The following is a 13,304-nucleotide window of genomic DNA, read 5'->3' as shown; positions in this document are numbered from 1 at the left end:
TTGAATATACATATAGTTTTACATTAAAATGCAATTATTACAATAAAATACTGTATTCAGAATTTTAATTTTTTTTTCGAATATTAAAAAATAAATAATTAAAATAATCCCAAGTCTCTCTCTTTCTGTTTTTAGATATTTTATCTACTATTTCTATAAACAAATTTCAGATACGTCTACATTTTTTTTTTTTTTTTTTTTTAACAAACAATATTTATTACTTAATCAATTATCTTTAGATTGCTTTTTTTGTAAGTAATTGATGACGATTTATGCGATAGATTTAACATCTTTTTCGTGCTAATTGGGAATTAGGTTTATAATTTAATTGCATTCGATATTTTTATTTTCGATACATAATTATATAATAATATTGACAAAGATTTAAAAGAAAATACATTTAATGCATGTGCGCTGTCTGCCTATTGTATTAGCCGAGAGAAATATAATGTTAAAAAAATAAAAAATTACGAGAATTAATAAAAATTTAATGATTATGTAAATAAATTTTATATCCAGAATTTTATGTGCCTAAATAATCAATAAAAAATTTTTAACCGTAAATGTTTACTGTTAGCATAACAATGCAGATGATCTTAATTTTGATGTACATAATCAACAGCATTCCGAATAATCTTTAAGAGATTTTAATTAGTATTCTTTATTTATTAAAAAGTTCATCTGCAATTGTAAAACTAAAATAAACATTTACCAATTACACACACACACACACACGCGCGCGCGCGCGCGCGCGCGCACGCACGCACGCACGCACGCACGCACACGCACACACACACACACACACACATATATATATATATATATATATATAATATGTATTTCTCTCTTTTCTGATATAAACAGACGCATATATTAAACAAGATTCTTAACGTTTCTAGTTATAATTTAGACTCTCGTATGTTCTTGCTCGTCGTATTCGAGTGATCGATCTTCGCTTAGGAGCTTTCTAAATTCTTTGGGATCGATCAATGGGTCTCCATTGATCGCGGTTACAATTTTATCGGTATCCAACATTGTAATATGGTTGCCTTCAACGTAATGCACTTTTACCTTATCTCGCGTAATCTAAAAAAATAGTTTGTATTTATACTTTTTCTGGCTTATATATTTTTATATTACCAAGTCTCGATTTCAAAAATTGAAAAACACGGACATTAAAAAAATAGATATGAAGAAACAATTACCTTGTATAGACCATAATCTTCTTCAGCCATATAGGTAAATGATTGCATAGGTTTCAAAAGTATTATAGACGCTCGGATCCGTGACAAAGGCAATGGGTCGTATTTTTGAAGAGCAAGAACACGACTGTACAAGGTTGTGCATAGCGCTTTTTGGTTTTCAACGGAAAGTGGTATGTTATCGGAAGAAAGGTGTGAGACAAAACTGTCTAATTTCTGCTCCCAGGTCGTGCACTTATTGATATCTGAGAGTAGCTACAAAATAAAAATAAATGTTAAAACAAAGAGATTAGGAAATGAACGGAAATATTTTAATATTTTAATGGAAATATTAAGCAATCGACGATAAAAACCTACCTTCTCGCTCGCGGCTGGTTGTAGATCATCCATGATGTGGAGCAAAATGTTGTTCTGAAGTTCCTCCTGCGTTTGGGATGGTAAATGTTGCTCTATCATCGCTTTCATTAGATCAGGCGCACCGTCAATCAGCACTAATTGACCGTTTAAGCCGTGATTCTCCAATTGTCTCGCTAATTCGATGGCGACCAAAGAACCGTACGAATATCCAATTAGAATGAAAGTTCTTTGCTTTTCCGCCTTTGATAAAACATACTGAAAATTCCAATAATGTCAATCAATGCGCATGTCAATCAGAAATGCATAGACCAACTAGACATTTTTTTTTGTATTGTATAACGATACATTTTTTTCAGACAACGAATATCTTATTTTATTTTATTTCGTTCGTGTTCTTTCTTATACGCACCGGTAAAAGATGATTGGCGTATTCTGGTATACTTTCATGAGTGAACCCGATATTATGCGTGCCATATTGCAAGACCGTCGCTATTGGTTTGATTCTCGATGCCAATGAATTAAATATGTGTCCGCAACCTTCTATGCCCGGCAAAAGGAATACCTCGACCTTGCGCAGATCCTTCCAAGTCGGTAATTCCATACAAATGTCAGAAATCATATCCTCATTAGTCACTTTCCGGATCAACAGTTGCTTGCCAGATATATCGACCTTCTCTTCATCAATCTGCGTTTGCTCCCGTTCTGCATCCTTACCGCGTATCTCAGCCAGTTTGGCAAAAGTTAAGGTGTAAATATCATGTGCAGTGAGGAAAACGTCAAACTCACGTTCCAGCGTTTGCTTGATCTCTACGGCCATCGACGAATCCATTCCGAATTCGGTCAACAATGTATGCTGACACACGGTTTTCATATCTTTCACATCTGCAAAAATACCGAAATATAATGAAGTAATATAATAAAGAGAAATATAATTAAAATTGACGTAATGCAAATGCAACAAGTGCACTTCTGCTCTGTACATTCCTGTTCTGTCTGAAAGTTATCTTTAAGATAACAATAATCTTACCCATTATATTCGCTACAGTTTCAGCAACACTGGTAGTACTATAGGCGCTCACATGCTTTTTAGCCACCACCATGCTGGACACTATCGGACGATTTTGCAACAAAAAGTCTTCCAGCTTTTCGATGCAGGAGGACAACTTTTGCTGCAAGATACCGCCAATGACTAATTCCTTATTGTCGTCTTGCCACTCGGCGACAAGGCCAACGTCGCTGATTGCACCCCATTGAATGGCTAATCCTGGCAAGCCGTCCGCCACTCTGCGTTCGCAGATTCTTTCCATCACGGAATTGGCCATACCGTGATTCGTTTGCCCAGCGTTTCCTCGTCCGCAAGAAACCGAGGAGAATACTATAAAGTGCCGAAGTCGCCGACACAGCTTTCTGGATAGTTCATCGAGCGTTTTGGTGGACCAGGCTTTCGCCTTGAAGGATTCCTCAAATGACTCAGGTGTTTGATTTTTACAAATGCTATCCTTCAGTACCACGGCAAGATTGAAAATGGCATCCACCGGACCTTGTTTTTCTGCGGATTTTAATATAAATTCGCAGTCTTCACGGTTTGCAGCATCCGCGCCCGTAATAATTAGCACGTTCACGCCGTACGATTTCCATAAATCAATTCTCATACGCTGATAACCGGTCTTTATTCCTGTTCTCGATGTCAGTACTAGGTTCTTGGCACCTCGAAGTATCAGCCAATCGGCCAATTCCAATCCGAAACCGCCTAGTCCACCCAGGATAATATAGCTCTTATTATCGTCGCAGTAATATTGAGGCTGAGCAAGAATAGGTACCTTTTCAGCCTGTTTTTCGTCGCAAAGCTTTAAGATTACCTATGAAAAAAAATATGCAATATTTTGATAGATTTTCAAGATAATAGACTAATTTTCAAGATTTATTTTCCATAGAATTTTTTATTAGCTTTTTCCAGAAATTTAATTAAAATCTTTTTTTTTGATATATTTAATGTTGTAATATCAGACTGAAGGAATTAAAAACTAACTAAAGAATTATAATATCCTATTAATTAATTTTTTCCTTACTTTGCCTATGTGCTTTCCATCCATCATGTATCTGAAAGCCGTTTCCACTTCGTTCTTTTCAAAGATCTTTCTGACGAGAGGCTTAATAGCTCCGTTCTTCAAACCTTCGGCCAAACAGTCTTTCAGATTGATTTTCTCTTCCACAGTTGAGTCGAACATATTTTCCAGCATAACTCCATGAAAACTGATTTCCTTCAGGAAAATAATCATTCCTAGAGAATTATTTGAGACGAGATCACACTTGCCAATCTCCAGGAAACGACCGCCCTGCGCGAGACAGCGAACTGACGCTTGGAGCTTCTCCTCAGGCAGTGAGTTGAGGATGATGTCTATGCCAGAGCCTTTTGTTTGTTCAAGTATCAATTGTTCGAAAGAAGTATCGCGCGAGCTATTGATATGATCATCCGGGATAGAGGGAAACATCTCGCGGATAAACTTGCGTTTCTCGGGCGTTCCTACAGTAGTAAAGATCTCGCAATTCTCGTGAAGGGCGAGATGAATCGCCGCTTGACCAATGCCACTGGTACCACAGTGAATAAGCACCTTATCTCCCTTTTTCATTCCGGCATTTATATATAATGCATAGTAACACAATGCGTATACGACTGGTACGGTAGCCGCGTCCTCCAACGACCAACTATCAGGCACGTACCAGGATAAGTTTCTATCAGGTATTATTATATTTGACATGCCTCTGAAAATACAAACATACACATGTTAATCGCACCGATACTAATCTATTCTTAAAATGTTTTAGAATCGACGTATCAATGATATTTTAAGGAAAAGATATCGTAATACTAATTAATAATAATTAGTATAAACTAATAATTAAAATTAATAAACTTTTAAAAATATGTTTTTAACTGTTAAGAAATATTTCATTGCTTTTATATTTTTTAGTCCATAACGTGTGCCATGCCACATTTTGTATTTTCAAACAATAAGAGTAAATAATTAAACAATGCTTTCCTGCATAATTGTATAATTCTAAAAGTGCGTGCGATGAATGTGCTTTCAATAGAAAAAATATTACCTATTATCACAAAGTCCCATCACACGACGGCCAGCGGTATCGATACCAGCATATTCCATGCCAAACGAATGCTCATTGAATCGATTGCGCATCGAGGTCGTGTCCGAAGTAAATTTGCCTGTAGCGAACATAACATCTTTGAAGTTGATAGACGAATACACTACATGGATCAAATCCTTTTGGTTAGTGTCAGGACGTATGGGACCCTCGATCCAACGAAGCGAGCTCAAATCGCCAGATATCTATTAACAAATATATATTGTATATATAATAAATTATATACTTAAAATTCGAAAGTTATTGTTCCTTATAGTCGGCTGTTTTTTTCTCATTCTTAAAAGTTTCCTAGTGTCAAGAGAGACCGACCGTAAAAGACGGTAACTTTCGAGAATATCAATTGAGTAACAGATACCTTTTGATCAACAAATGCATGATAGACAGGCTTTAATTTTGATAAATTCGACACTGGTTCATATCTATAGGATCCCCATGTTTTTCCTGATCGCAATATGTTAATAGGCAAATCTAGCTGAAGCTGTTTAGCGTACAGAGAATCTTGTAGAGAAACCTCGGGAGCTTTGGTGTCCTGTATTAATATGCCTCTGATCATTTCTCCACCTGGTTCCTTTCTCAGACAGTTCACAAGGCCCAGCAAGCCACACTCGGGATCTTTCTCGCCAACGAGTATTATTCTCGTATTATCGGCAGTCTTGCTTTCTGTGTTCATAATCGAATTTAGCTTCTTGAGCCAGGTGAATTCATCGTTATTAATGCGAACAATCTCCGTTTTTTTTATCGATCGGTCTTTCTTCTTCAAGAGTATAATGTTTTCCGTGTTGGTGTTTTTCTCTAGAATCACATCTAAATTATATTTTGAGAGCGCCGAGAGATTCTCGGGCTTGGGTGATCTCTCCCGTGTCAACACAAAACCGTCGTTCCGCAGTCTTGATAGAATCTGTTCCAGTTGATCGCTCTTATTTTTTGTTAAGAGATCGATACCGATAGCGAGCAAAGCATTCTCTTCGTTGGATAGTTTATTTAGAGAGTTTATAGAAGTCACATTTGACAATAAGGCGTCATCGTTGAATCGATTAGATGGTGCTGTCAGAAGTATATTCGGCTGAATCAAAGGTAAGTCAGCTAGAATTTTGGAAAGTATAGGCGACGCCAATTCATTGATCGTCACGTTATCGGAGTTATCGATCAGTTCGATGGTTTTCACGTGAATAGCCTGATGATACTCGATCGCGATGTGCGTGGCCAATCTGATCGCCTCTTGCAGGGATACCTGCGCTCCATCGCGATATGCCACAAACTTGTACTCCTCGATGACCGGCTCACTAACCGGCAATCGGTGAGGTATAGCCGTGGCCTTGATGCCACGAATCTCGACCCCGCCTGATACTATAGTCTCCCATTCTTTATACACGTATACTGGGAATTCTGTGATAAAAAAAACCACAGTATATCAGTATATTTGTAATAATTATAATAGCTATATCAGAATATTTGCAAACTGCATGGAGGAAAGAGATGATAAAAAAAACTTACGTCTGTCTTCCAAATCTAGTTTTTGGATCTCTCGTTGGTGAAGCTTGGTATCGATCACGATCTTTTGTATTTTCGTGGGGATGTATAAATTTCTTGTGTCCATTCCCAAAGTCATCATTTGTAACATGTTGTCGAGGAACGTGACCCAGTTGCCTATCCAAGCAATGTGTCCTTTCAATCCTGAGAGCGATGCGCTCCTCAAAGAGCGGAAGATGCCCGAATATTGATAGCCGCGCAATCTTAGCTCTTTGTAGATATCGTTGGTAGTCATTACTTCCTCCTCGTCTTCATCTTTCGGTAAAAGTGCGACCGATATCTTTTCCTGCGCGGGATTCTTTGTTACGCGAATCAGTCCGCTCACAACAACAGTACCGCCTTCTGATACTTCGAATCTTCCAGTGCCTGTGGGAATAATTATCACCCAATTAAATAAAATATTGTATTATCAAAATAAAGTAAAGAATAATTAAATTTATAATAGCAAAATTTTTAGAACTATTCTTATATAAATAAAATAATATACAATTGATTCTGTATTGGTAATAATAATTTGTTAAATAGAGACTGTTGAATTTTATATAAGAAATGTCAGTATCGCAGCTAATGAGTATTAACCACTATTCTAGTTTGTAATTTGCGCAAGTGTTGTTTTAAGATAGAAAAAGGATACCTTTCTGAACCATCACAGTGAGCTGGACCTCGCCTTCCTTTGGAATGCGAGTAGCACGTATAAAGCTGATATCTTCAAAGACGACTGATATATCTGTAAACATTTCTGCTTGCAGCAAACCTACAGTTTCCCAAGCCAGAGCAAGATATCCTATGGCAGGTATATAGTTTTCTCCATCAATGACATGGCCGGCCATATATTCAAAGTTTTCATTCAACAGGGTCAAATTAACGATTCTTTCCCCAGAAGTGACTTTTTTTTGCATCTTGAACGTTGTTACATACCAGTCATCGGAATGTTCCCATCTGAAGATAAATTAAATTATTCAATTTATCTTTCTAATGTGTATCAGAGTAGAACAATAACAGTATTCTATTCTAAATAAATTTTCTTTAGTTCTTCGATTTATACATCGATACTTAATGGACATCAATTAAATGTCAGTTATATTTTGATACATTGAAAAAGGAGAAAATCAAGATACCACTTGTTGTAATGCCAACTTATTTCAAATCAATACGGGGATAGTAACTTATGTGTAATCAAGTGCAAAGTTTCAACAAGTGTTTGTACAACAAGTAACAAGCTTACCTAACGGAAGGCGAAATCATTGGGGTACCACAGCTAACCGGAAACTCAACAGGCGGGTAAAGACGCGCGATATTCGGCTGTAGTCCATTGTTGTAGAGCTTTCCGATCGCTTGCAAAACAATCTCGGAGTTATCTTTGTGACCGCGTTGAGTGAGCGCAATGTTCGTGACTCCCGAACCGAGAGATCGCCTCAGGATCGCCTGTAATAGACCATGGGGCGCGATTTCGATAGTCACTGCGTCCTTCGGGATCATACGGGCCGTTTCTTCGAACAAAACAGCATTCAGGAGATTGTTGGTATGATACTCGGCGGATGACAACTTGGCGGACGCGGTGGACCATTTGCTGCGAGGTACGGACGTACTCAACCATTTTCGGCTGCGCGGTTTTGGCTGAGGGATTATTTTATTTAAATAAGCCAATAATTTCGGTCCGGCGGGCGCGATGTAACGACTATGGTAGGGTATGTTGCTGCAGTTTACCTCCTTCGCGAAGATATTCTTAGCCTGGTTAACACATACGTATGTTTAACTAAAGCAGATATATCTCAAGAAAACAATTAGAAATTAGAAAGAAATAAGAATTTCATACACATATGTATAAATATTGGATATTAATCAATTCACTTTTCTTCTCTTACTAACTATTATTCCGTAGCTTTACACTTTATTATATGATAAAATAATTAATTATATATTATTGATACGATTGATGAAAATCGATAAAAAAAGAATTTTAATTTTAAAAAATTTTTTACTTTACATATATAATACTTTAAGTATTAAAAAACAATAAATTTGACCTGTAATTCGGCAACGAATTTTTTCATAGACTCTGCAGGTCCGCTAATAGTGCTGCTGTCTACAGCATTATGGCAAGCAACTTCAATGTCCGGTGGGCACATGTTCTTCATATCTTCGTAACCAAGACCGACAGCTGCCATCGAGCCAAAAACTACTTCTGTTTCGATGGACGCTAAACCTCTTGAATACGCTGACAAGATCATTTGTTCGGCGGTGAAGGTTCCGTCCGAGTAAGCGCAACCAAGCTCTCCGACAGAATGACCGATAATGTTATCCGGCACGATGCCCACCGATGTGAGTAGATCGACTAAACCAATCTATAAAATCATATTAAGTCAGAATACGATATAGAATAATACGAAACGCATTCTATATAATAATTTCTTTTTAATCTTTTGCACAACCCAAAGATATCTTTTTCGTAATGTACAATATAACAACTTATTAGAAGAAGTAAAATGTTGAGTAAAATGTCATTATTGTATTTACCTGTACCGCCGCGATACCCACAAACGAATGCAAGATATTGTCAAACATAGACTTGTCCTTGTTCGTTAAAATGTTTATAATATCTACACCGCGCGGCCGTAAGACAGCGTCACATTTTTCAATGGCTTTAGCAAAGATGGGAAATTTCATCAAATGGATACCTATATTTCCAACATAGAAATCGAGAATTAATAAAAGTATATAAATAAAAAATAAAATATAATTATCTCTATTTATATAAAAAAATTATATAACACGTACCCATGCCGGGCCATTGCGAACCCATTCCGGAAAACACGAACCAGATAGGTCTCGTCGTTCCTAAATAATTTTCCACCTCTCGAGTAGGATGCTCCGCCGTTTTTGACCCGACTATCGTGTATCCTCGATACAAATGTCCTTGAATATCATCAGTGTGTATGTCATGCAATAGCCGAATATATTCAATGTCTACTGGATGTCTCTCAATCTACAAAAGACGAAAATAAATTTTCCAGAGACAATAAATCTAATTGATGAAATCAATTTTGTTTTTTTTCGCAGGAAATATTTTTGTCGAATCGTGCAAAATATGCTTTAAGATATTGTAGCATCGTGTATAATTCTATCAATGGAACATCTATATCAAATAATGTATTTTTTATTTTTTACATTTTATATTACTTATATTATTTATTGTGATAAACCTTCTCGGCATCCTACTTTCTTTCAAATTTTCTTATTAGTTTTACTTACATCGTTTAAGAATACTTTGACAGATTCTTCGGTACGTCCAGATACTGTTACTAGTCTCGGTAAATCATCGGATGGAGCTCCATTATTGATTTTCTTCTTCGGATTGGATTTTAGTATGATATGGCAATTGGCGCCTCCGAAACCAAAAGAATTAATCCCCGCGTAACCACCTTCCCAAGGTGTCGATTCGGTAACGACTTTAAATCTGCCTTCTTCAAGGGCTTTCACACCTTCTCGCGGTCGGTTATAATGCAAATTAGGTGGTATTATACCAGTTTCCATCGCTATTAATACCTACAATGAATATTGCATTTTGATGAATTTATATCATGAATCTGAAATATTCTTTTCAGATGTCACGTGTTCAAATATATTTGTAATTGCACAATGTAAATTGCAATAAAAATAACTTTTTAATCTTAAACAACACTTGATATACATTTAATTAAATGTTTAATTTTAATGTAATTCTTCTTAATGTAATCTATATTATAGGTATATATATATATATATATATATATATATATATATATATACAAGATAAGGCATTATATTAATTATATTGAGACGCATAAATATTTAAAAATTAAAGCAAAATGAAAAGAAATATTTCAGACAAAACTTGTTCGTCTCGAAGGAGATCATAAGATAGCACCATTGGTTTGACCTTAGATGAAGACGCTTAAAAGATTTCAAGGTCAACTTTATCTTTTTTAAATGAAATAATCCTAATTTTTTATATAAATCGATTTTGAATACGTTGAATGAATGGTTGGTGAACGTTAAAAAATATATCAAAGTTGATAGTCATCATTTTGAGCACTTAATAAAATAAATTTTTTTCTTAAAAACAACTTTGTTTTCTTTACACTAATTGATGCCTTTCATTTTCTATCCATAAAAGTATTAAAGTAACATAATTGGAAAATATATACATACTACATAATGCAGTATTTTATGGGATATTTCACAGTTTATGTAAAATTTTGTCAAAGAAAACTACAAATAAGACATAAAATATTTCGTAAACTTTTAAAATTTTGGCCATCATACCCTTACAACTTTTTATGCGAGGAATCGATTTATGTAAAAAAATTAGGATGGTTCCACTTAAAAAAAAACAAAGTTAACCTTGAAATCTTCGAAGCGTCTGTACCCAAGGTCAAACCAATTGTACCATATTATGATCTCCGTCGAGACGAACAACTTTTGTCTGAAACATTTCTTTTTGTTTTGCTGTAATTTTTATATATTTAGGCGTCTCAATATAAATGTCTCACCCCGTATATATATATATGTATAGCTTTAAAATCTAAATTTATTATAATCAACTTTTTTAATAAATAATAATTTCGCAATTATTACTTACATTGAGAAAATTTTTTATGATTTTTAATTATGATATGTTAAGCTAAAAATCTCGAAAAATTTTAATATAAATGCAAAGCTACCTTAGCAACTTGACAGAGACCGCTAGCGGGTTCAGCATGACCCAGGTTCGATTTAACAGATCCAATCAAGAGGGGAGCCTTTTTGCTTTTACTGAAGATAGAGTCAATAGCAAGGATCTCCTCAGGATCGCCAATTTTAGAGCCGGCACCGTAGCATTCTAGATAAGACAGAGAGCTCGGCGATAAACCACAATCTTCGTAGCATTCTTTCAGTAGTACGCCTTGCATTTTGCTTGACGGAAACGTGATCCCTTGCTGCTTGTAACCATCACAATTTGTCTTGCCGTAGACGACCGTGGCGTAGATTCGTTTCGCGTGCTTCGCTTTCTGCAAATACACAACAGAGACCGTCTCGCTGCGAGCGTAACCATCTGCGTCAGAGTCAAAGACTTTGCAGCGACCGTCGGGCGACAAAAATCCTGCAATTATTATTATGATTAATATAAATTAAATGTGATTTTTTTAATACAATACATTAATTACAAATTATTTGAAAATAATATACAAAGTATATTGTTCCAAAAAATAATTTTATTTTTTTTTATAGTGTTTATATTATATAATTGTTATTTCTTATAAGATATTTATGCTAATTTTTGTGTAAAGAGATAAGTCGATTGAAAAATTATATACACAATTATATATATATATGTTTAAAAAAATAGTGTCACCTAGATTCAAATGTCTCTTCTTGATTCGAAATTTTAGCTTCTACAGTGAAAAGGCAAGGCAAAAATTTTATCCCATATATGTTCTAATCCATATAAAAGTATAAATATACATTAAAGAAATGAGATGACAAAGAGATCATGTACCAAGACGAGAAAATTGCAGCGATACGTAGGGATGTAGACATAGATTCGCTCCACCTACGATAGCGGCATCGCATTGACCGTCTTGTATGCATCGGTAAGCGTGCTCCAGAGCGAACAAACTCGAGCTACAAGCGGAATCCAAAGTGTAAGATGGTCCTGTAACTCCCAGCCAGTAGGAAATCCTATTCGCCATCATGGCTCTACTGCATCCGGTAATTCCAAAACCGTTTATCTATAATTGCATATAAAAGAATTTAGCTTGAAAAATAATTTCAAAATACTTGGAAATATACATATATTAGAAAAAATATTTAAAAATATTTCTCATACACATAGTCCAATTTCTCACATTTTATTAAAATAATAAGTAGAAAATATAAAAAAATGTGTAGAAAAAAAATAAAGAAATAGATTATAAATCTTAGATTAAATCTTAGCAAAAATAAAAAATGATATAATTTGGTAAAATATAGCTAATTGGCAATATAATAAGATAAATTCCTACAGATTTTTTTTCTTGATTCACCCATCTTTTGTAAAGTGTATGTTACATAACGTTACTGTGATAAGGATTTACCTGTAACTTTTCATAAAACCAAGTCTTCTCAGATTCTGAAAAACACGCGCCTACAAAGACACCTGTTCTCGATCCGCGTAATTGCTTCGGATTTATTCCTGCATCAATGATAGCTTCGTAAGCGTGCTCCAGTAACATTCTGCACATCGGGTCCATTGTCTGGGCCTGTTTAAAGTGGACCCCGAAGAAGAGAGCGTCGAATTTGCCAACATTGTTAATCTTTCCAGTTCGTTGAGGGATATCCGGATGATCTGCCGAGCAATTACAATATTCGTTAAATGAAATAATACATATAAAATATAAATAAGCTGTCACCACATTTGTATGTTTCATTTAATTACATTTTTAATTATACCATGTGACAATGCTGAGATAAAAATATATAAATGTAGTGTAATTTAATCATTATATTTAATGAAAAAAGTATGGAATGATATAATCTAATAACGCTAATAATAATGACATGTCTATCTATACTTGATCATTAAAACTTGAATTTCTTATTTACCTAATTTCCACCGACGATCATCGTCCGAGACCAAGTCTACTTTATTCAACAGATTGTTCTTGAGTTCCTCCATATTGTTAGAGTCTGGAAATCTACCGGCGATACCAGAGATAACAATTTCCTCTCCAGGTGCAGGCATCTTGTAGATTCTCTTCGTTGACTTAGTCGTAGACATCTCGGGCATTTTCAGAATTTTCTTTCAGAATTTCGTCAATTTGAAGAAAATGCTGCTGTTGATTTGTTATCGAAATATTCCCTCACCAATTTATAATTGGTAATTATGCGAGCAATATTTGTAATTATATTTTCTAATTGCACCGCATAAAGAGTCGACAAATTTCGTTGGAGAAAAAAAACTTAACAAACATGTGCTATAAACTATGAACGAAGAATCAGGAGTGAGAGACAAGACATCGCTCTTTATAATCAAGAATACCCCTACCTCATAAT

General features: G+C 35.1%; 1 protein-coding gene across 1 annotated transcript; it reads right to left on the bottom strand.

Annotated features, from left to right (window-relative positions):
- Window positions 1-311: 311 nt before the first annotated feature.
- Window positions 312-13,236, bottom strand: LOC140666884 (fatty acid synthase). The gene is made up of 19 exons (XM_072894428.1): window positions 12,855-13,236; window positions 12,347-12,597; window positions 11,770-12,001; window positions 10,955-11,373; window positions 9,504-9,797; window positions 9,030-9,237; window positions 8,769-8,929; window positions 8,279-8,596; window positions 7,477-7,982; window positions 6,886-7,190; window positions 6,216-6,617; window positions 5,077-6,107; window positions 4,665-4,906; window positions 3,629-4,322; window positions 2,587-3,418; window positions 1,969-2,441; window positions 1,560-1,814; window positions 1,206-1,457; window positions 312-1,086 (listed from the first exon to the last, which is right to left on the bottom strand). Exons 1-19 carry the CDS (start codon window positions 13,036-13,038, stop codon window positions 907-909), a joined length of 7,239 nt encoding a protein of 2,412 aa, XP_072750529.1. The 5' UTR covers window positions 13,039-13,236; the 3' UTR covers window positions 312-906.
- Between the last annotated feature and the right edge of the window lie 68 nt (window positions 13,237-13,304).

This window comes from Anoplolepis gracilipes, chromosome 6 (genome assembly GCF_047496725.1).
Source record: "Anoplolepis gracilipes chromosome 6, ASM4749672v1, whole genome shotgun sequence".
Taxonomy (NCBI): domain Eukaryota; kingdom Metazoa; phylum Arthropoda; class Insecta; order Hymenoptera; family Formicidae; genus Anoplolepis; species Anoplolepis gracilipes.
This window is presented reverse-complemented; position numbering and strand designations above follow the sequence as displayed.